Source organism: Oncorhynchus gorbuscha, linkage group LG16, assembly GCF_021184085.1.
Source record: "Oncorhynchus gorbuscha isolate QuinsamMale2020 ecotype Even-year linkage group LG16, OgorEven_v1.0, whole genome shotgun sequence".
NCBI classification, from domain to species: domain Eukaryota; kingdom Metazoa; phylum Chordata; class Actinopteri; order Salmoniformes; family Salmonidae; genus Oncorhynchus; species Oncorhynchus gorbuscha.
Window position 1 is genome coordinate 64,639,268 of NC_060188.1, and position 23,144 is coordinate 64,662,411.

At 42.0% G+C, this 23,144-nt stretch overlaps 2 protein-coding genes across 2 annotated transcripts in view; one reads left to right on the top strand and one right to left on the bottom strand.

The window, feature by feature from the left end:
* Positions 1-1,029: 1,029 nt before the first annotated feature.
* Positions 1,030-11,195, top strand: umodl1 (uromodulin-like 1). The gene is made up of 18 exons (XM_046305808.1): positions 1,030-1,105; positions 1,615-1,857; positions 2,478-2,558; positions 2,952-3,061; positions 3,175-3,361; positions 3,697-3,837; positions 3,940-4,023; positions 4,723-4,977; positions 5,328-5,440; positions 5,644-5,863; positions 6,098-6,249; positions 6,332-6,662; positions 6,955-7,139; positions 7,451-7,593; positions 7,694-7,930; positions 8,123-8,282; positions 10,910-10,925; positions 11,008-11,195. The coding sequence occupies exons 1-18, from the start codon at positions 1,030-1,032 to the stop codon at positions 11,193-11,195; spliced, it is 2,922 nt and encodes a 973-aa protein (XP_046161764.1).
* A 9,481-nt stretch (positions 11,196-20,676) lies between these two features.
* The window catches only part of LOC123998661 (microtubule-associated protein 6 homolog), a 31,716-nt gene continuing 29,248 nt past the window's right edge, over positions 20,677-23,144 (bottom strand). The window contains exons 4-5 of the mRNA XM_046303752.1: positions 22,672-22,782; positions 20,677-21,230 (exon numbers count right to left, since the gene is read on the bottom strand). Coding sequence (XP_046159708.1) covers positions 21,080-21,230; positions 22,672-22,782 — 262 coding nt within the window. The 3' untranslated portion in view covers positions 20,677-21,079. The remainder of the gene's footprint in view (positions 21,231-22,671; positions 22,783-23,144) is intronic.

Consider the following 23,144-nt stretch of genomic DNA (forward strand, 5'->3'; position numbering starts at 1 on the left):
AAATCCACAAATTTGAATGGGTTTCCACATATTTCTGCATATGTAGTGCATGTGCATACACTGGATAGAACAACCTGAAACTGAGGGTGAGGCACTGTGATTGTGGTGCTGCAGATGATGGCCAGTACCATCATCTGTGGAACTAAATAATGTGATGCCGACACCTTCAAATGGTTATTGTGCCACTCAGGTTGAGCCACCACATTCCTATTACTGATGGTTACATTTCAAATCACATTAGAATTACAAGATGTAGAACATCCCCAAGCCAGTAAGGAATGTGCTGTGATGAGTCAACCTTTTAAATTCCAGAGGATATAGAGATATTTTTCTGAAGGGGTGGAATATTTTTTATTTTTTATTACAGTCTTTGAGGAAAATTGTGACAAAATCAATACCCCTCCTGCCTGCCTCCCTGTCGGAGGCTGTGGGTGAGGAGATGAGTGAGGATATGAGAGTAAACCCTGCCGTGGGGACCTGAGTAGAAACCAAGTCACCTGGGACAGACACTGCTGCTCTCATCTCACAGATACCATTTATCCCACCTCATCTCACAGCCACCATGTTGTTTGCTGGCACTGGCAGTACCATGGCAGGTCATAACACAACCAGTACACAAAAGCAAAACTACAAATGTGTACAAATGCTTGTATGGTTATATATTCTAACTTTCTGGGGTGATAATTTGCCACAGTTAGGGATTAACAGTAGTTTTAAATCCCTGAAATACTCTGTCAAAACATACAGAAACATAGGAACATACAAAGGAATCAATTTGACTCCAGAAATGGCACTTGAACCAAATGTGAATGAATACACCCTCTCCATGTAGTTGTAGAATCTCTCCATCTAGATTCTACATATTGCCATGCAGTGTGTTACACTTGGGACTGTGGGAGCAAGGGAGAAGGTGATCAGGGGGTGTGGATGATGAGGGGAAAGAAACTCAGAACCGTTACCAACAACTCAGCTCTGAAAATGGACGTGCAGCAAGGTCCTTGAATGCATGCCATATTTTATGTATTCAAGATGAGTTGGATGTCCTTTCTCTGTCTGGCCACGGCCTTTCTGGACCTCTGTAGGGGACACAACACTTTGTTTGAAGGTAGGAAAATAAGCCAAATTAAATTATGACACAATCAATATGATAATGTGTATGCTCTACAGTTTATTACCATGTTCCATGATATATCTTTGTAAATATGTACAATAAGCCCTATGCAAATGATTTACTGTACCTGCATTTACTGTACCTGCATTGATACTGTGGGCACTCCTTGGCTGTGGGCACTCCTTGGCAGTGGGCACTCCTTGGCTGTGGGCACTCCTTGGCTGTGGGCACTCCTTGGCTGTGGGCACTCCTTGGCTGTGGGCACTCCTTGGCTGTGGGCACTCCTATGAATGCTCGCAGTTGTGGAAATGAAAACCTGTTATTTGTTTGAGTTCATATATTCTGTTATTTATGCAACATTGATCTGCAAATACTTATTTTTCAATATTATGTTTTTGTGACTGTTTTTTTGGAATACCCTGCCCATTTGTCTTAGATTCTGCAAACATAAAAACATGGATAGTCTCCATTAGATATATAATATAACTATTCCTGTATTTCAGGATATGACCCGTCTATGTCCAGCTACCACCTGTGTACTCGACACGAGAGCACGGTGGTGAGTAAAGTGTTGTCCTATAAGATCTCTTACACGGTCAGGAGGTCATGTGGTGGCTGGCTACCCTGGAAGATGTGTGAGGTCACAGTTTACAAAAAGGCATGTCAGACTGAGTACATGAATGCCATCAAAGACGTTTTGAGGTGTTGTGATGGCTATGAACAAGTGGGCAGCTACTGTGCTTTACGTGAGTATTCTAGCTTGTATTTTAGGATTATTAAAAATATATATATATATTTTTTTACCTTTATTTAACTAGGCAAGTCAGTTAAGACGGCCTAGGAACAGTGGGTTATAACCGCCTGTTCAGGGGCAGAACGACAGATTTGTACCTTATCTGCTCAGGGTTTTGAACTTGCAACCTTCTGGTCACTAGTCCAACGCTCCAACCACTAGGCTACCCTGCCGCCTCCTCATGTTGTTCAACGTGAAGAGAAAATATGTTTAGGAGAGCACAGAAGTATCTAAAAAGTGTAAGAAATGTTCATCAGTACTATGGGCCTGCCCTAATACTATCAGGACCAGTCGTCATGGAGACTTGTTTATATGGAGCAGCTAACAAAGAACACTAGATGGGGCTGTGGACCAAGAACACAGTTATAGTTTGCTATTTACAGTGCTCTTTGTAAACATTTAATCGGATACTCTCTCTCTCTCTCTCTCTCTCTCTCTCTCTCTCTCTCTCTCTCTCTCTCTCTCTCTCTCTCTCTCTCTCTCTCTCTCTCTCTCTCTCTCTCTCTCTCTCTCTCTCTCTCTCTCTCTCTCTCTCTCTCTCTCTCTCTCTCTCTCTCTCTCTCATTGATTAAGCTATGAACAGAAGTGGAGAGTTCACTGCTAAGCCAGGGTCCTGTCCTGAGGGTGTTGTGGAGGCACCCAGGAGTGGAGGGTGTGAATGGGATTTAGACTGCCCAGGCTAGAAAAAGTGCTGCCAGAGAGAAGGCCTTTCTCTCTGTACTGACCCTCAGTCTGCAGGTAAGTACAGATCCCAGATCAACTTCATAGTGATCAAAGATATACAGGTAAATGCCAAAATAAAGGAAACACCAACATAAAATGTCTTAATAGGGTAATGCTCTTTGGCATGGATTCTATAAGTGTCTGGAAGTCCATTGGAGGAATGAGACACCATTCTTCCATGAGAAATTCCATAATTTGGTGTTTATTTAATGGTGGTGGAAAATGCTTTCTCGGGTGCCGCTCCTCATATGTATATTCATTGTATAGTACAGTCACAGAAAATGATATTGTAAACATACTAGTATTCTTAATTATTTCACTCAGGCAGTAGAAGCTGGTGCTTTCACGTCACTGTGACAGCGAAGATAGATTACCAGTGGCTGATATCCATGGACGGGGGAATCCTGAACCACACAAGGCTGCTGCACTCTGTGGTAGGTTCCTGTATCTCCCTATGTTCTTCTCAATGATGGTCCATTATATGGTCCCTATATTTCTCACCATATGTGCCCAGTATAGGCCATGACCATTCTGTATTGGCTTACAGGTGACTGGAGCGCTGGACTCTTATGACGTCTCTGTATACTATATCAGATCCTGGCCTATATGGCCATTTAGAACCTCCTCCTCTCTGCTGATTAGTTCCCCTGAAATTCTGTCCCTGTCCAACACGACCACAAAGCTGCACCTTCTTCTCATACACATTGAAGAAGTCACCTCAGTGTCAGTTGAAGGTAAGGGGATACTGTACTGTACTGTGGGGCGTAAAACACACAGGGTTTTCTGGTGGATATAATGATGTGTGTGTTAGAGTTGTTCTCTTGTTACTGAAAACCCTGCTCAGGAAAAGCTGACTCAGTAACACCACGGTGTCCCACTCTGCCTCCACTTCCTCTTTACACTCATCTGTGACATGTTTCCTCTGGAAATGGAAAACTGGCCGTTGACACACACTCACAAAAACACACACCAGTGCGAACACACACACACAAAACGAATAGACACACACACTGAATAATGTATATCCTGTACACAGTATCTACTACACATTATGCTGCTGTCCTTTCAGACATGAATGAGTGTAGCCATGCCGCTCTCAGCAGCTGCTCACGTCAGGCAGACTGTACCAACACAGAGGGCTCCTACAGCTGCACCTGCTATCCAGGATTTATTGATCTCAACCCCAACAACAAAGGGGTTCACTGCCAAGGTAAGGACAGGGAGTGGTGTGTACTTACTCTGGGTTATATGAAATTCATGGAAAGATGTAAAAGTTTGTAGCTAACACTCAAACTGTTCATTCTCTTTTCAGCTGCTGACCCTGTGACCTCACTCGTGCCCAGTAATGCCACTCATATGTTCTGGTGGGCTAATGCTACAGAGTTGCCACCCAAGAGTACCAGTTATCAGTCCTGGGTCTCCAGCTTTACTGATACCCCAACAGCCATAGCTACAACCACAAACAGGAGCATGATGCTGAGCTCGACCCATATACATGCTACCACACATAACCCAGTTAATGCCAGCTCCAACAGGTCTGAGACCAGTACCGCAGTGACACCCTCGAGTACTGTATTGACCTCCAGCAGGCCTGAAATCTATACAGCTCTCAGATCCTGGAGTAGTTCCACCTCACTCCAGCATACCACTAACCCCAACTCTCCAACCCCAACCCTCTCCACCTTGGCCCCCTCTGTACCGGCATGGCAGACACATCACCAGCAGACCAGCACTATGCCACAAACCAGCCTGGAGCCCACTCTGGTGGTGTCCCTGAGTGTATCACCACCATCTCCATCCACATGCTGTATGGAAATCAATAACACACCCATTATACATTGTACAACGGCAACAGTTTTAAGCATATGGACTTTTTTAAATATCACTTCTAATATTTTGTTGATAGAAATTCCCCCAATGTCTCCCCTGCTGTTTCTAAGAACCCCTGAGGCTGTTTGCATAATATTCTCCAAAGTGCTCCACATACATCTTTAATAATCATAATTGAAAAAAATTAGACTCACAAAGTCATTGATAATTGATAAATTATATTTCATAGAAGTTGAGATTGATTACTGTCTCCCTTCTCCCCCAGACCCCGCCCCCATCACCAACCTGCAGGCTTCCAGCGTCACTGGCTCATCCTTCTACGTGTCTTGGATGACTGGCCAATCCCAGAGCGGGTTTAGCTTTCTGGTGGTGCTGATGGAGGGGTCAAAGGTCAGGGGACGCTGGGAGACGGGGCTGTCAGTCTGGGAGGTGACATTGTTGAAGCCTGGGGTTCTCCACAACGTTACTGTCATTTCCTGTCCCTATGGGAGTCAGGGGGCCAGCCTGCTGGTTAAGACTGGTAAGTTCCATGTAAAGAATGTGTTTAAAATGTCAACTTTCTGTCATCTTTTTCAGTTTTGTTATGTCAATATCACTTCAAATGTGTGCATACTGAAACTGACGCAGTACATTTGAGCTATTTGTGCTTTATGCATAAGGAGGCTGATATGGTGTGCCCTATGCTGCTAGCCAAAGCCATCTGAACAAGGACAAGAGGAAAGCACTCTATTATTCATTACACACTGACACAGCAATATGATTTGGTTTCACTTACGAGAGCACTTTCACGTTATGCTGACTCTTATAGCAGATATGAAACTGTTCTAGTGACTACAGTGCTTTGGCTGGATGTGTGTATCCAATTCACAGCTGCACAGACACTTGAAGCAACAGCTCACCTGACCAATGTGCAGTTCACTGATGCCCTGCTGGACCCTACTAGCCAGATGTATCAGAATCTTAGTCGTAGTATTATGGAAGAGGTAGGAGACTTCCACACAATGGCTGCTTTGACAAATGTTTTTTGAATGTTTACAAATGTTGAATGTTTGAATGTTGTCATTGTCCTCACTTATAGGACATGGAATGAATGAAATACACTTAAACATGTTTTGTAGTTGTTACATGTTGTAGTTTCTATCAAATGACAGACACGGACACACTGTCTCCTCTACCTGTCCCACAGATCCTCCAGTCTCTCCGTCCTGATATTCTGGCCCTGGTAAACTCAGGAGATGTGAGGGTTCAGATCACAGGCCTGGCCCCCGGCAGTGTAGTAGTGAACTTCACCATCATCTTCACACCCAGTCAGTCCCTGGACATCCTGAAAGTGTCCTCTGCTCTGATGCAGGCCCTACAGAACAGCTCCAGATACACTGTTGACAGCAACAACACCAGCATAGATGGTAACGCTGTCTTAACCTTGTACAGTTGTAAGAATACGTAGACTTTGATAAAAGGATGTGTACAAGATAATGTGCCAGGTTCTCCAATGGGCCTTTCTTGAAAATGAAATATAGGTTGAATATGAAATAAGATAACTCTGTTAGCATTATATGGAGAGTACATTTAGTGATACCAATCTGCATAAACTGTTAACCTGATATTCAATGGCAGATTTTTGTTGTTGTTTCTAACAGATGTTGATGAGTGCAGTACAGGGGACATGGACTGCTCCCCATGGGCCCAGTGCACTAACACCTGGGGCTCCTACAGCTGTCTCTGTCTGGATGGATTCACGGACTCTAACCCCTCTAGGCCGGGACGGGTCTGTTCAGGTAGACAAAATGGAGTAATCGCTTTCACTTTTTTGATAGTCTAAATTCAGATCTGGATATGGTTACTAGAGTATTCGTCTCACACTGCCTAATCAGTTCACTACACTTCAAACTGTAATTGTCTTCTTTTTGTTTCCATACAGCTCCTTTGACCACAACCACACCTATGTCCACAACCACACCTATGTCCACAACCACACCTATGTCCACAACCACACCTATGTCCACAACCACACCTATGTCTACAACCACACCTATGTCCACAACCACACCTATGTCCACAACCACACCTATGTCCACAACCACACCTATGTCCACAACCACACCTATGTCCACAACTACACCTATGTCCACAACCACACCTATGTCCACAACCACATCTATGTCCACAACCACACCTATGTCCACAACCACAACAAACACTCCGGTTACAACCAGCAATACAGTGTCAACCACTACCACCTATAATACAACCTCAATTACATCCAACCATACAGATGCAGCTACAATGAACGCACCTGTTACAACCACTGTCAACAATACAGTTAGAATCAACAACACAGTTTTAACCAAAACTCCAGTCACAATCACAACCATGGCGCAAGTTACAACCTCAACCATCACTGAAGTTCCTACAAAAATGACCAGTGGTCTCATTAAAACCAGTCTGCAGCCTGAGACTCCTACGTCTCTGACTCCTCTGGTCTCTTATACGGAAGCCATCTCAGTGGAGTGCAGGGCCAGTGCCATCACGGTGACAGTGGCCAGGGACTTCCTGTGGTCGGGGCACATTGGGGACTCTTCCCTGTTTCTAGGGAGACAGGAGTGTGGCGTGAACGGAGGGAACAGTAGCCACGTCCAGCTGACGGTGGCTTGGGACGAGTGTAACACACAGCTCTTATATGTGAGTCAGTAAACTTGTCAGTCAGTGGCTAGAGGGTGCTACATACTGCCCCCTTGTGTCACAAAGAGCATAGTCTCTGGTGTGTTTTGGCTAAATAAAAGGTTATTCTATAATGCACAAAACAGACCTGGATTTAACAGGTTAAAATGTCCTTATTTATGTACCATTTATTCTATACATTAAAAACATGAAGCCTGTGACCATGGTATCTTGTAGGTGCAGGTGTTGGATGACCAAACTAGATTGAACTGTCCTCATGGTCTGTTAGAAAATAAAATAACTAATTTCCCATTTTAACTTTTGACCTTCAGAACAGCACTCACTACACTGCTCAGGTAAATCTGTACAACTTGCCTGATGACACTACAAGGGTTCCCACAGTATGGCTGAAGGTCCCCATCATGTGTACCTTCAGGAGGAACATCATCATCTCCTCTGGTTACAGCACCGCAGGGTACGCTCTGCCAGGCGCCATGGTTACCTTATCTATGTCACTATGGTCACATGATATATTTAGCTATTTATTTACATCATATCTTATGGTGTATTGACAGGTATGATATGATCAATGATGCTGTCATGGGCTCAGGGACGTTCTACGTGACATTTCAGCTCCTGAATGGAATGTCATCCCTACCCCAGAACTACAGCCTGTCTCCTGAGGAGGACGTTGTGGTCGAGGTCAGCGTTGACTCCACGGTTTCCCAGATCAAAATGGTCATCAACAAGTGCTGGGCCACCCAGACCAGCAACCCCTTAGAACCAACAACCTATGTTTTTCTGGAAAACAGGTCTGTTCTACAATTGCTTTTGATGGTACCCTATTATAGTTAGCTAAGATGCTAGGTTTTCATTCCGTGGCATATAATAGAATAACATGTATATGTATTGTCCAACCGTGGATGGACATTTGCTTGAAGATTCAGATGTGTTTGGGTACTTTCTAAGCTTTGTGCCGGTAATCTCTCTCTCTTTCTTATCAGCTGTCCCCTCCCAAACACATACACCACAGTCATGGAGAACGGCAACTCCAGCAAGTCTCGCCTGTCTCTTCGCATCTTCTCCTACATCAACCTAAATGTCATCTACCTGCACTGCCAGATTCAGATCTGTATCGAGACTGGCTCGGCCACCTGCCAGCCTGTGAGCATCTGTCCAGATTTATTCATACTGTACTACTCAAATATACAGTATTTACTTTGATGTATAGATTTACTGTCCAACCAGGGGTTAAATGGGGTATTTGGAGGTGGGGAAGCTCTGGCAGGTTGAATAAAAGGATTATGCCAAGATTAGGGTTAGAATTAGGGTTAGTGTTACTGCTGTAAGTACAATGTATTACTATTCTAGGGTTTGGGTTAGGGTTACTACTTTTTATCCTACTCTCATAAGGTGCTAGAGCTCGGCTCTGCCTGGCTCTCGCTTTGATCCGGGTATCTCCAGTTCAATTTAACCACTGTGTTCAACCCCTTTGATATGACTACCTAGAGGCTCTTGAAAAATGCTCTACTTGGAGAATGTTTAATTATACTGAACAAAAGTGTAAACAAAACATGTAAAGTGTTGATCCCATGTTTCATGAGCTGAAATGAAAGATCCCAGAAATGTTCCATATGTACAAAAAGCTTTCCCTCTCAAATGTTGTGCACAAATGTGTTTACATTCCTGTTAGTGAGCATTTCTCCTTTGCCAAAATAATCCATCCACCTGACAAGTGTGGCATATCAAGAAGCTTAAACAGCATGATCATTACACAGGTGCACCTTGTTCTGGGGACAATAAAATGCAACTCTAAAATGTGCAGTTGTGTCACACAACACAATGCCACAGATGTCTCAAGTTTTGGAGGAACGTGCAATTGGCACGCTGACTGCAGGAATGTCCACCAGAGCTGTTGTGAGAGATTTTAATGTTCATTTCTCTACCATAAGTCGTCTCTAACGTCGTTTTAGATTATTTGGCAGTACATCCAACCGGCGCACAACCGCAGACCACGTGCAACCACGCCAGCCCTGGACCTCCACATCCGGCTTTTTCACCTGCGGGATTGTCTGAGACCAGCCACATGGACAGCTGATGAAACTGTGGATTTGTACAACCGAAGAATTTCTGCACAAACTGTCAGACACCACCTCAGGGAAGCTCATCTGCGTGCTCGTCATCCTCACTAGGGTCTTGACCTGACTGCAGATCGGCTTCGTAATCAACTTCAGTGGGCTAATCTCACCTTCAAAGGCTACTGGCACGCTGGAGAAGTGTGCTCTTCACGTGTGAATCCCGGTTTCAACAGTACCGGGCAGATGGTAAATGTCAACGTTGTGAATCGTGCCCCATGGTGGAGTTATGGTATGGCAGGCATAAGCTTCGGACAACAAACACAATTTAATTTTATCGATGGCAATTTGAATGCACAGAGATACCTTGACCAGATCCTGAGGCCCGTTGCTGTGTCATTTATCCACTGCCATCACCTCATATTTCAGCATGATGTCGCAAGGGTCTGTACACAACTTCTGGAAGCTGAAAATGTCCCAGTTCTTCCATGGCCTGCATACCCATCAGACATGTTGCTCATTAAGCAGGTTTGGGATGCTCTGGATCTACATGTACAATAGCATGTTCCAGTTCCCGCCAATATGGAGTAACTTTATGCGATGGAGATGTGTTGCGCTTCATGAGGCAAATGGTGGTCACACCAGAAACTGACTGGTTTTCTGATCCCCGCCCCTACATTTTTTAAAGGTATCTGTGACCAACAGATTCATATCTGTATTCCCAGTCATGTCAAATCTATAGATTAGGACCTCATTTATTTATTTCAATTGACTGATTTCCTTATTTGAACTGTAACTCTGTAAAATCTTTTAAATATTTGCATGTTGCGTTTATATTTTTGTTCAGTGTAGTTCAATGCTGTTCTCTTTCCATAATCTTTTCCTTTGTCAGGATTGCTTTGGGCGGACAGAAAGATTCTCCAATCTAATTGGAACAGCAAAAGCATCCTGTGGACCATTGCTTAGATCACACAAAGGTACAGTAAATACATTTCAAAGTGTGACTGCATCAAAATAAGCTATACTGTGACAATGTGATGGCTAGGCTACCGATAATTTCATAGACAGCCAAGTCCAAAATTATTGGCATCCTTGATAAAGATGAGCAAAAATAATATATAAAATAAATCATGCAAATACAGAGCTATAAATAATTGGGAAAGTCTATTATTTTATACTAATACAATTGCTCACCTAAAAGAGATGGTGTAACTTGTAATATTTTTTTCTCTCAAAAGGATAGGGGTCAAAATGATTGTCACCCATTTTTAATACCTTTCAATACCTCACCTTGCGAGGATAACGGCACTGAGCCTTTTTCTAAAACGTTTTAGGAGATTGGAGAACACATTGGGAGGGAGTCATTACATTTTGAAGGTCAATGGCATCATGAACTTTACCCAGTACCAGGACATTTTAGACAAAAACCTGGTTGGCTCTGCCAGGAGGCTGAAACTTGTCCATAGGTAGATCTTCCAGTAAGACAATGACCCCAAGCACACATCAAGAAATTGTTCATTGACCCCCCAAAAAATCAACATTTTGCAATGGCCATCTCATATCCAAACTTGAACCCCATTGAAAACCTGTGGTTTGAAATGAAGAGAGCAGTCCATAAGGGTAGACGAAGGATGTCAAGGATCTGGAAAGATTCTGTATGGAGGAATGGTCTAAGATCCCTCCTAATGTGTTCTCCAATCTAATAACACATTTTAGAAAAAGGCTCAGGATGGTTTGTACGAGGCTACATGATGTATAGGATGATCAACTGTACATATAGTGGAGTTAATATATTCTGACGTGTTTTCTGGCAGTGTCCGTCGAAGAGAGATCTGATACTCTTCGTCTGGTGGGCTACAGTTTACTGGGAACAGGACTATTCCTCCTCTTTATCGGGAGTCTCTCTTCCTTGTTCTTCAGCCACAGGAAGCGAATTGGAACCTACAGCTTCAGCCTCAAACCCAAACAAGATAACTATACCTATCATGTTTTCAATACTTAGTGCTGGGACACTTTTAGGCTAGTTTTAGTGAACTCCAAGACATAGTAAAGTTGGTATTTCATTTCTTCAAGCTGTTGCCTAGTAGTCAGAAATGAAGAGGTCAATACAGATAATTATGATTAAACTAAGGCATATTATTAAAAAACTAAGTGTATCATTTACATTTAAGTCATTTAGCAGACGCTCTTATCCAGAGCGACTTACAAATTGAGGGTAGAATTCATTATTCATTTGGATGACATCAGGGTCTTTTCAAATTTTTCAACATTGATACATTTAAATACATACTGTATACAAAGCACTGTTTGCCTTGGAAATTAATGTTGTCTTGTTAGGATTTGTATAGTGAATCTTATTTAAAAAATATCATATATTCTGCAATCCCTTCATCTTCTTTTAAACTGATATTTTTCTATAACTGAGAAAATCTACCATTTATAAATATGGAAAATGCATGTATTTTATAAGTATATCCTGAAGTCTTCTAAAGTCAATAGCAGAAACATCCTGAAATATTGACCTGCTAAAATATGTGAAATATGTTCATAAACGAACAACTAGATATAAAAAGGAATTATTTGTATATTGGAACATTTGTAGCAGAGGGAGAGAATATTCCCCCAATCTTTATTTATGAGGTGAAATGCTGAATTTGTGATACAATCTAAGAACTACTGTAATGATCCATACACTAGAGGACACTGTTGGGTCATTGCATAAAAAAATAAACATAGGTCGGACAACAGATGTTGTGATTTCACAGTGTTATGATATCATGAATAAGATATGGTCACACTATAAACATTTTGGATGATTGACATTAGCTAACATTACATGAGAGTATTGCACATTTACCAAATACATCAGAGACTTGGTGGTCTATATGTCTGTGCTGCGTGCATGTGTAAATGTGTAGGCCGGGCCCATCATGTGTATGATGACTTCACACCACCACTTCACACACACCTTTGTGACACACACACCTTTCTCTCTCTGAGAGGCGAGCCCTGTGGAGGGATACATGGTAAACAGCAGGAGGCTGGTTTCTTTCAGAGGCGTACCCTGGAGACCAGGAGGGTGGTGGGATGGGGGGGTACAATCTGTGTGGACGAGGACTGATAAACCCTAACCCCAATTAACCCATACAACCCCAACCCACCTTCTTACTGGCAACCCATTTCTATGGAAACATGGGGGGAGGTAGAAGTAGGGAGGAGGATGTGAGGGGGGATGGAGGAAGGGAGGGTGAAACGGTGATCTGAGGCAAAGTATCAAAGGAACAAACCTCCATTAAAAGAAAACAAAAATAGTTGATTGTTACAGTTATAGAGCGTCGCACAGTTGGCCCAGCGTCATTCGGGTTAGGGTTTGGCCGGGGTAGGCCATCATTGTAAATAAGAACTTGCCTAGTTAAATAAAGGTTAAATTAAATGTTTAAAAAATACCCACATTGTAAAGCTGAGTGAACTGTAGATTCAAAATCTAATTAAATTGTATTTGTCACATGCACCGAATATAACAGGTGTAGACATTACCGTGAAATGCTTACTTACAAGCCCTTAACCAACAATGCAGTTCAAGAAATTAAGTTTAAAAAATATTTACAAATAAACTAATGTAAAAAATGTAAAGTAACACAATAAAATAACAATAATGAGGATATGTACAGGGGATTCCGGTACCTAATCAATGTGCGGGCGTACAGGTTAGTCGAGGTCATTTGTACATGTAGGTAGGAGTAAAGTTGGTGGGGGGGTCAATGTAATAGTCCAGGTGGCCATCTGATTAATTGTTCAGCAGTCTTATGGCTTGGGGGTAGAAGCTGTTAAGGAGCCTTTTGGTCCTAGACTTGTCGCTCTGGTACCGCTTGACATGCGTAGCAGAGAGAACAGTCTATGACTTGGGTGACTGGAGTCATCGACAATTTTTTGGGCCAGCCTCTGACACCGCCTAGCATATAGGTCCTGGATGGCAGGAAGCTTGGCCACAGTGATGTACTGGGCCTTATGCAGTACCCTCTGAATCGCCTTACGGTCGGATGCCGAGCAGTTGCCATACCAGGCGGTGATGGAACCGGAAGTTGCCATACCAGTACCCACCAGTATGATATAACATCCTCCTTCAATCAAATTCCTCCAATGATTTTCAGCACCATAGGTTTGATTCTCAATTATCCACTTCTGCAATTTTGTTGATTTCATTTCACTCCAAAAATGAACAAGTATGTGTTTTTCCCCTGATCTAATTACCTAATTAAGGATTCCTTTAGCAATGAATCTGTCTTTAAGAACATTAGCCAGGGTTTTTGTTCACCCCTGTGGTGTGCAGATGTGTTGGATCATCCATAATATTCACAGAGTGAATAAGAAAACACTGCACTGAATTTCCAAAGAACCCCAATTGTTAAATACCACTATGAGTGTCTGGGAGTCTTTTCCAAACATATTACATCGAATCTGGGGACTAGGCAGGGCCACAGAAGACTAATGTCTTTCTTTTTAACATCCCAATAAACAGTATTCTAAGAGTCAGCTGAGCCAAACATCCATGTAATGGCGGCAAATTGATCTTTCTGTCCTTTTTTCCTTCATCCTTCCCCTCCTTCTCTCTTCCATCCTCAGTCCATTTGGCAGGTAGGAGGCACAGACAGCATTTATCACCTGAACTGCTGGTCTGTCTGTCTGTCATCTCCCTGGGCTTTCAGACCATTACTAATTCATGTTCTCTCTTCCTCTTACTTTCAGCCCATTGTCTGTTCATTTGCCATTACCAGCCAGGGCCGAATCTAAGCACCTCAACTACATAATTACTGCTGGTGATGAGGATATTCACCACACGCGTGCGCCATCGTGCATACATTTATTTTGTCCCCCTACACCAAATGCGATCATGGCACACAGGTTAAAATATCAAAACAAACTCTGAACCAATGATATAAATTTGGGGACAGTTCTAAAAGCATTAAACATTTTTGGCAATTTAGCTAGTTAGCTTGCACTTGCTTGCTTATTTATCCTATTTAGCTAGCTTGCTGTTGCTATCTAATTTGTCCTGGATATAAACATTAGGTTGTTATCTTACCTGAAATACACAAGGTCCTCTACTCCGACAATTAATCCACACATAAAAAACGTCAACCGAATTGCTTCTAGTCATCTCTCCTCCTTCCAGGCCTTTTCATTGTTTAACTTATATGGTGATTGGCATCTAAACTTTCATAGTATTACCACGACAACCGGCAGCAGTTCGTCTTTCAATCACACACGTGGGTATAACCAATGAGGAGATGGCACATGTGTACCTGCTTCTATAAACCAATGAGGAGATGGGAGAGACAGGACTTGCAGCGCGATCTGCGTCAGAAATAGAAAGGACTATTATTTTACATGCTGACCAGACCTGACACGTCGCGTGCGCGAGCGTCACAAAATAAATTTAGAAATCCATGTTATTCAATTATTGCACCCACACTGCTCGCGCACCAACGAGCGTCTGCGTACCCAAGGGCTAAAACAGAACTCCTTCCTATTTCTGACTCCTTCCTATTTCTGCTGCAAGTCCTGCCTCTTCCATCTCCTCATTGGTTTATAGAAGTAGATACACACGTACCATTTCCTCATTGGGCACTCATTGGTTATACCCACGTGGGTGATTGAAAGATGGAACTTTGTTGCCAGTTGTCGTAGTAATATAATGAAAGTTTAGATGCATCACCATATAAGTTCAATTATGAAAAAGCCTGGAAGGAGGAGAGATGACTGGAAAGGATTCGGTTTGCCGTTTTATGTGTGGATTAATTGTCGGAGTAGAGGACCTTGTGCATTTCAGGTAAAATAACAACTCAATGTTTATATCCCAGGACAAATTAGCTAGCAACAGCAAGCTAGCTAAATAGGACAAATTAACGTTAGCTAGCAAGTTCAAGCTAACTAGCTAAATTGCCATCCATGTTTAATGCTTTTCGACCTGTCCCCAAATTAATGTCATTGTTTCAGAGTTTGTTTTGATATTTTATCCTGCTTGTTGTGATCGCATTTGGTGTGTGTGGTGTGTGTGTGTGTGGGGGGGGGGGGGTCAGGCCTCCATTATGGCATCTACTGAGCGATTCCTTTGTGCTGCATCCCCAGTTGCTCTCTTGTCAAACAGCATCCAAACAGCAGACATTTATGGCACTACTGCTGGTGCTTCTGCTCCATCTGATCCCTCTTCTTCCTGGTGCCTGAGCCAGCTGACTGCTGGAGCTGTCCCTCCCTGCTGCTGAGGTTATTCTTTGAAGAGCCTCATCAATCGCTCTGGCATCACTGAAGGCTAACTTCTTAAACCTGGGGTCAAGTGCAATAGTTTCTGATAGCACGTGGTTATATTCCATTCTGTGTAACTTTCTGTCCATTGATGAACATAGGGTGTCCATCAACTCTGTCACATGTCCTGTGGTTACATTTGCTTCTCTCTGGTGTCTGGCTGTGATTCGCTGCAGACCCTTACACAAGAGTATCATTTTTGAGGCTGTCACATAGCTGAAAAGAGAGAACAGTAACTTATTAGTTCAGGTTCATGTTTTGTCTACTGATACTACATTCTCATCTACTACTCATATACGTATATAATACTGGATTAACTAATGATGTAGTAATAACTGCTTACTGTACCTCTCTCCACTGATCTCCACAGTGACCTGCTCAAAGGGTTCCAGGACTCCGCACATCTCCTCCACCACCTCCCATTCCTCTAGGGTCAGAGCATCAACAGGTGCATTGACAATGGCCAAGGTTGAGATGATAGCATCCTTTGACTCAATAAACCGCTTCAACATATACAATGTTGAATTCCACCTTGTAGTGCAGTCTTGTTTAGGCCTCAGCTCAGGCATCCCCATCTGGCGTTGTGTAGACTTTAGTTATTCAGCACCTACTGTGCTCCTGTGGAAGTATTCCCCAGCTGATTTCACTTTATCCACAGTGGACTTCATCACCTTCAGAGCATCTCTTACAATCAGGTGTATTGTGTGGGCAAGACATGGATGATGGGTTCATTTAAACATGTTCATGGCGTTGGTTATGTTAGCTGCATTGTTGCGAACACAACAGACCACTTTTCCATCTACTTGCCATTCTCTGGCCACTCTCAACAGTTCCTCTGCCAAGTTCTCTGAGGTGTGTCTGTCGCTGAACTCAAAGCAGTCTAGAAGACAGCTAGACATCAACATTTTTTCAATTAATTGACATGTAAACGACATGTAAGAAGTGGTTACCCTTTATGTCCAGCGGTCAGTGGTAAGGCAAACTGCAGTAGCTTTTTGGACTCTTTCCCACACTGAAGCCTGTGTGCTCTCGTACAGTTGTGGAATAAGTGATTTTGAAAGGGTTTTCCTGCTTGGAATTGTGTACATTGGATTTAGACTATTGCTATAATTTCTGAAACCTCTGTCCTCCACGATCGAAAATGGCTAGAAATTGGTGGCAATCATTTTAGCCAATGCAATCTCAATGTGGCCTTGTTTTGCTACAGACATAGACTTTGGCTTAAACTGGTCTATAGAAGAATGCGTTGCTGTGGGCCGCGGAGTAGACCTACTTGACCGAGTGGATACATCTCCACGTGTGGAGGTGCTGGCTCCACCACTTTCACTAGCAGGCCCGCTAGTTTCTCGAAGCTCTGCTACAGCTAGCTTCACAGTTGGGTGCACACTTCCCATATGCTGGTGTAGGTTGTGCGTAGAACCGGCTGTATATAAGATTTTGTTTTAGCAAATTCTACACTGTGCTCTAACATTGTCTACATTATTAAAATGCATACAAATGCTACTGTGCTTCCGACTCATTTTCCAGCTGTTGTTTTCACAGCTGTCCTTCCTCTCTCTCCTTGCTGCTAAATGTGTGACTGTGAGCGAGTTGGCTCGGCCCTCCCTCACGCTTCTTTGGTTCATTGATTGACACTGCGTGTCTGATTGACAGGTACAACAGGTGAGGCTGTTAGTCTAAACAGACAGTCAGAACAAATGCGTGCACTTGAGCAATTTAGGCCTATATTATTTTTATTTATTTTTTGTTCATTGAATTAGTTTTATTCTATTCAATTAAATCGTTTGATTATTCATATCTACATTTTAAAATATTTTTTATAAATAGATTCTGCTCTTTTTATATGCGAGACGGCTCCCAACGTTCACCTACAAGAGCCGGCTCTTCGACCCAACTCGTTCGCGAACGACCCATCACTAATAGTGATGCTAATGATAGGCCTGCAGTCTTCTGGTAGATGGAAAGGCTTTCCCAAAACCTTCTCTATTAAATGTTAACTAGCTAGCTTCAAAGTAGCCCTTAACACAATAGCCAGTAAGCATCCTCATAATCGTCTCAATTATAATTTAAAAATAATTTAAGAAATGTGTAAATTATGTAATTTGAGTATACCTGTCAGAATTTCATGATTATTTGCATGAATCCAGTGGCCATTTCTTTTGCAAACTCCATCTCATGTACAACAAACACTGCTAACCAAACAACAGTGCTAGGTGCCTGCACATTTGAATTAGATTTTTTCCAAGACCTCCGGATGTTGTTCAAATATTGTTATGGACTTAGAACATGCAATTTTGTTGTATTTCTGTTGTAAAAATGCGACTTCGAGAGCGAAAACAGTTGACAGCCTAATTACTTTGTTTCAATAGTAGGACTACTATTAGCCTTCTTGCACAGTGCAGCTTGGGTTGGTCTGACTGTGAAAGACCAATATGAGATTTATGATTTTAGGTCATTCAGAGTGAATGTCCCTGTTTCTCATCAAAAAAAAAATCACACAGGGTGCCTTTCCTTCGCCGGGCAGGCCATTTGGAAATGTTTTGCAAAATTTGAGTATACCCACTTTTCCAGGCACCACTATACCACTGGACGTTTTTGTTTGGACTTTCCCCCGGCTGTTTGGGCACTGTACATTTTAGTTGAAGTCTGCACCCCTTCGTCGGTGATTGGTCAACAGTAGGGATTATTCAATAAAGTCTTTGTTGCCATTCAACTCAATTCTTGCAAAACATTTCTTTGAGAAATACTGCACCAAGCATCTTAGTTAGATGTAAAATTCTGCGACTAAAATCTCCTCTGCAAAAACTTCTAAATTAATGACAGATTTCTTGAGTTATTTTAGATGAATTCTGACTATTTTGAGGAAGTTTATACTGGCTACAGCGTCTCAAAATTGGTGAACAATACTATTAATGTTTTCTTCTCATTTTTCAAGCGAAGGTCTTTTATGCGAGTATGCGAGTTCGGCCAGCCGAAGTGATGCACTTTTACATATATGTGGTCCAGTATTTCTCAAGTTAAATAATGTGCAAGAAAACTAGTCGTCTGTAGTTGAATGACAACAAACACTTCAATGAAGAATTCCTACTGTGGATCATTCACCGACGAGGAGGCGTAGACTTCAGCAACAGCTGAAAATAACCCTGCCGAGTGCTGCCGAACACCAAAACAAACAAAACATTTCTGCACAATATATGTGCGAACTGTTTCGACTGGGAAGCATACGATAAGCTTAAGGGACGATGGTGATTGCCATACAGTCACGAGGTCAAAGGTCAATACGGGTCAACACTGTGCTCTCCAATACTGGGGAGGATTCATTGGTGCCCCTCCCCTCTACCCTGTTCCTGTCATAGACAACAGTTTATGTGGACAATTGCTGAAAATCTCGTCTAATCATTATGACCGACCATAACTGTACAAAACGATTCTAGCTGGAAGGTTTGTAGGCTATGATTTCCTATTCATTGCGTTTGAACATTGTAAATACTGTAGATAGCGAAATGTTTACTGGTAGTAGGAGGAGACTTATGTGTGTTGTATTTATATTTATTATGGATCCCCAGTACTCTTCCGGGGGTCCAGTAAAATTAAGGCAGTTCCACGTTTCAAAAACATTACAATACATTCACAATAGATTTCACAAAATATTAAGTGTGTACCCTCAGGCATCTACTCTACTACCACATATCTACAACACAAAATCCATGTGTATATGTGTGTATAGTGCGCATGTTATCATGTGTTTGTATGCATGTGTCTATATTTGTGTTGCTTCACAGTCCCTGCTGTTCCATAAGGTGTATTTGTATCTGTTTTTAAAAATAATTTTACTGCTGGCATGAGTTACTTGATGTGGAATAGTGATGAGAGTGAGACACAGCCTATAGGAGGAGACTCATCCTTCCATGACTCATCTTTAGAGATACGAGTTCTCCATGTAGTCATGAGACACAGCCTATAGGAGGAGACTCATCCTTCCATGACTCATCTTTAGAGATACGAGTTCTTCATGTAGTCATGAGACACAGCCTATAGGAGGAGACTCATCCTTCCATGACTCATCCTTAGAGATACGAGTTCTCCATGTAGTCATGAGACACAGCCTATAGGAGGAGACTCATCCTTCCATGACTCATCCTTAGAGATACGAGTCCTCCATGTAGTAATGAAACACAGTCTATAGGAGGAGAATCATCCTTCCATGACTCATCCTTAGATACGAGTCCTCCATGTAGTCATGAGACACAGTCTATAGGAGGAGAATCATCCTTCCATGACTCATCCTTAGAGATACGAGTCCTCCATGTAGTCATGAGACACAGTCTATAGGAGGAGAATCATCCTTCCATGACTCATCCTTAGAGATACGAGTCCTCCATGTAGTCATGAGACACAGTCTATAGGAGGAGAATCATCCTTCCATGACTCATCCTTAGAGATACGAGTCCTCCATGTAGTCATGAGACACAGTCTATAGGAGGAGAATCAAACTTAGAGATACGAGTCCTCCAATCCCGATGAGCAGCTCAAGTCTATGTGGCATCGTGAAGATGTGAAGGCTTCACATAAAAGTGTTGTGTGTGTGGGTGTGTGGGTGTGTGTGTGTGTGTGTGTGGGTGTGTGTGTGTGTGTTTACTCCTCTGGGGTAGGCACATTGAGGAGAATGAGTCAGCAGAGCACATCTGTACAATCAGATAACAAATGTGCATACTTATCATTTTATCATCCAATACAAATTCATTCTCATCTTTCACTTCATAATCAAAGAAAAGGGAGAGGGGTAATGAAAAGCAATATGAAGGTCAACAGAGAAATAGCTGCTTTAGCCAAGCCCTTAAACCCCTTTCACACAAGTGCTTATCCAGAATAAACAGAGCATACAAGCACTCTCACACAAATATTCACTAGACTAGAATGAGTCATACAGTAAATGAAAAAGGAATATGTGCCCTAAAGCATTTAGAAAGGGGTCGCCCGAGAACCTCAATATTATTATGTGAGTGTGTTTCACGTTTCATTTTGAAGTGTGTTTATTGTAGGCTATTTTCCACTGTGCATTTCAGTGTCAGTTCTATCTTCTTCAGTGTACTCTGAGTTGTGGATAGCTTCTTGGTCTGTTCTAAACTAACACCAATAAGTCACACACCAATAAAAATACAACACAGATTAGCAAATCAGCAAGTTATCTATATTTATTTGCCTTTGAATTGATCAATATACAGTTATTTTTTTCTTTCAATAAGCACTTTATGGTTTGGCATTTCTAACATCATTACCAAATTAAAACATTCTCTTAAAACAAAAGCATGAAACGGAAATTAAACTTATAGCACCTTTTGCATTTGCATTTGCTCAAACAGAGATGACCGCACTGCCCTAAAGCTGTTTCAAACACGCTACGTGCATCCTATTTTGGTTAGCCTCCTCATGCAGAGGAGTTGTTAATGGGGTGTTTCTCTTTTCCCAATAGAACTGAGTTGAAAATACTAGATATGTACAGTACAGAACAAGACAGCTGTCCTTCCCTGTATACCATAGGCCTACAGTACAGTATGTCCCTACAGTACAGATCTAGTGGATCTACTCATACTTTACATCTGGGGCAAAGTGCACAACTACGCCGCTCCTCCGTGGTTCGGGTCTTTCCTCCAGTGGTTCTGGTTCAACGGCACCTCCAACGGCACCCTGGGAATGATGATCACTGGGTCGGAGAACCTCGTCATTAAGCTCTCTAGGAGGCGAGGCAGCACAGAGTTAAGACACAAAGAAAAAGACAAAAACAAAGAGACACAAGATGAGGCATTTCTCAGAGGCCAATCACAAAGAATTTTGCTGAGTTGAGTTGAGCACCCTGTGACTACTCATATCAGAGGGCAACATTATACTGCCACCGTTGGGATGTGAAGCTACTAAAGCTCTGTCTTGGTTTCTTATCACTTCAAGCCTAAAATAGCACAAAAAACATAGTTCGCCCGCCTACCTTCCTCAATTCCAAACAAAAGTTAACATTTTTCTTCAATCAAAGTTAGGATTTTGCGTTATGTTCAGATCAATAAATAGCCACTGCTCTCTGAGTTTGAATCCAATCTGTCAGGTGAAACTTTCTCAGACTAAAAGCTAGAGCACACAAATGGGAATAATGAGAGTCTAATGAGAGTCTCAGGGTGTTCAAGGACAAACAGCCACAGGACATTCAGGAATAATCTAATCTAAAATGAAACTTGAGGGGACTAAAACATGCACTTACTATCTTCTCCAGTAACAGAGCTGGCTCTCTCCAATGCTAGAACTACTGTACCTCCCCACTCTATTCCGACCATGCACCCCAATAAACATTGAATCGACATATTTTCAATAAACATTTCAGATTTAGCACCAAGTCCAGCCCATATAAAATAACCACACATTTAGTAATATTATATAACATTTGGATTGCAGGTCCCATTCAGACACCATAACAACATTACATCAAATGATAAAAATTATCAAACCAAAAAGGATAACTATGTGTTATTATGAACATATATCTGTAGGTGTGTTTACCCACAGGTTTATTAATAATTTATATATAATCACACTGGTAATGTGTGTAATTACGATATCACTTTGATATAATATCAAATAATGTTATATCAAATAATAGTGGTTGCACGGTAGGGTTAATCTAGTTGCTCTAAAAATAGAAAAGGATGGGCGATCTCTAGTCATCTGTGTGAATAATTCAAAAGTCACATTTTACTACCCAGCCATGCAATTTGTTTAGCCTTGGCCTATTTCTTATAACCAGGAGCAATGAATGCATCTTCCAGTAGCTCAAGGAGGGATTCCAAGATGGTCTGTACTATAGCCATTCTACTGCAACAAGGCAGACCCAAGGCCTCCTTAAGAGAGGAACCTTAAGGAGACATACGTACATTATAGGACATGACAGCCAAGCATTCACACAGACAGACATCCCCACACACTCATTCCTCTACTCTAGTTTCCATATGGAAGAGAAATATATGAGGGATCTGACCTGGTGGGAACTGTATCGGAGTACAACGATTTTCAAAACAAAACTGTGCCACTATCAAAGAAAATAAAAAATTAATGACTTTGAAATACATCTTATGAGCACATATGAATGAGGGATTTGTGGCTTGTGGCGGCTGGGTGTGTTTTTAGGTTACCTTGGAATGGGTAGTGTACAGCCCCACAGGTGTTGCTTTAGCGTCTGCACCCAGCCTGTATCACGGATTGGCTGACAGAGCTGTATGTAGTGGTACTGTTTTAGCACAACCCTTCAAATGAATCAGAATGTCACTCGTTAGGTTTTCTAGAGGTAGGATTTCACCTTGCACAGTATATCCAAATTTGACATCCTCGAAAAGCTAATAACGATACCAGATGAAGCTGGAAAATATAGTAATTACATGATTATAATGATTTTAGAAATATCCAAATGTCACATTTGTTACACGCAGAGAAAGAACATTTCATTAATCATACAGTTTGTTGGCCCAGTAAATACATGACATCCGATTCTGGAATAATGTTCTACCCATCCTTAACTTGCATATTGCTGTATCATTTGGGCAAGGTCTTTGAATATATTTGGACACATGATGCAAAATAATATATTCCTCAGCTCTCACATAGTGTA

Coding starts and splice junctions, on each gene's coding strand:
- umodl1 (XM_046305808.1), top strand. CDS start 1,030: ATGAGTTGGATGTCCTTTCTCTGTCTGGCCACGGCCTTTCTGGACCTC. Junction 3,062..3,174: donor CAAGGCTGCTGCACTCTGTG/GTAGGTTCCTGT, acceptor ATTGGCTTACAG/GTGACTGGAGCGCTGGACTC. Junction 4,978..5,327: donor CAGCCTGCTGGTTAAGACTG/GTAAGTTCCATG, acceptor TCCAATTCACAG/CTGCACAGACACTTGAAGCA.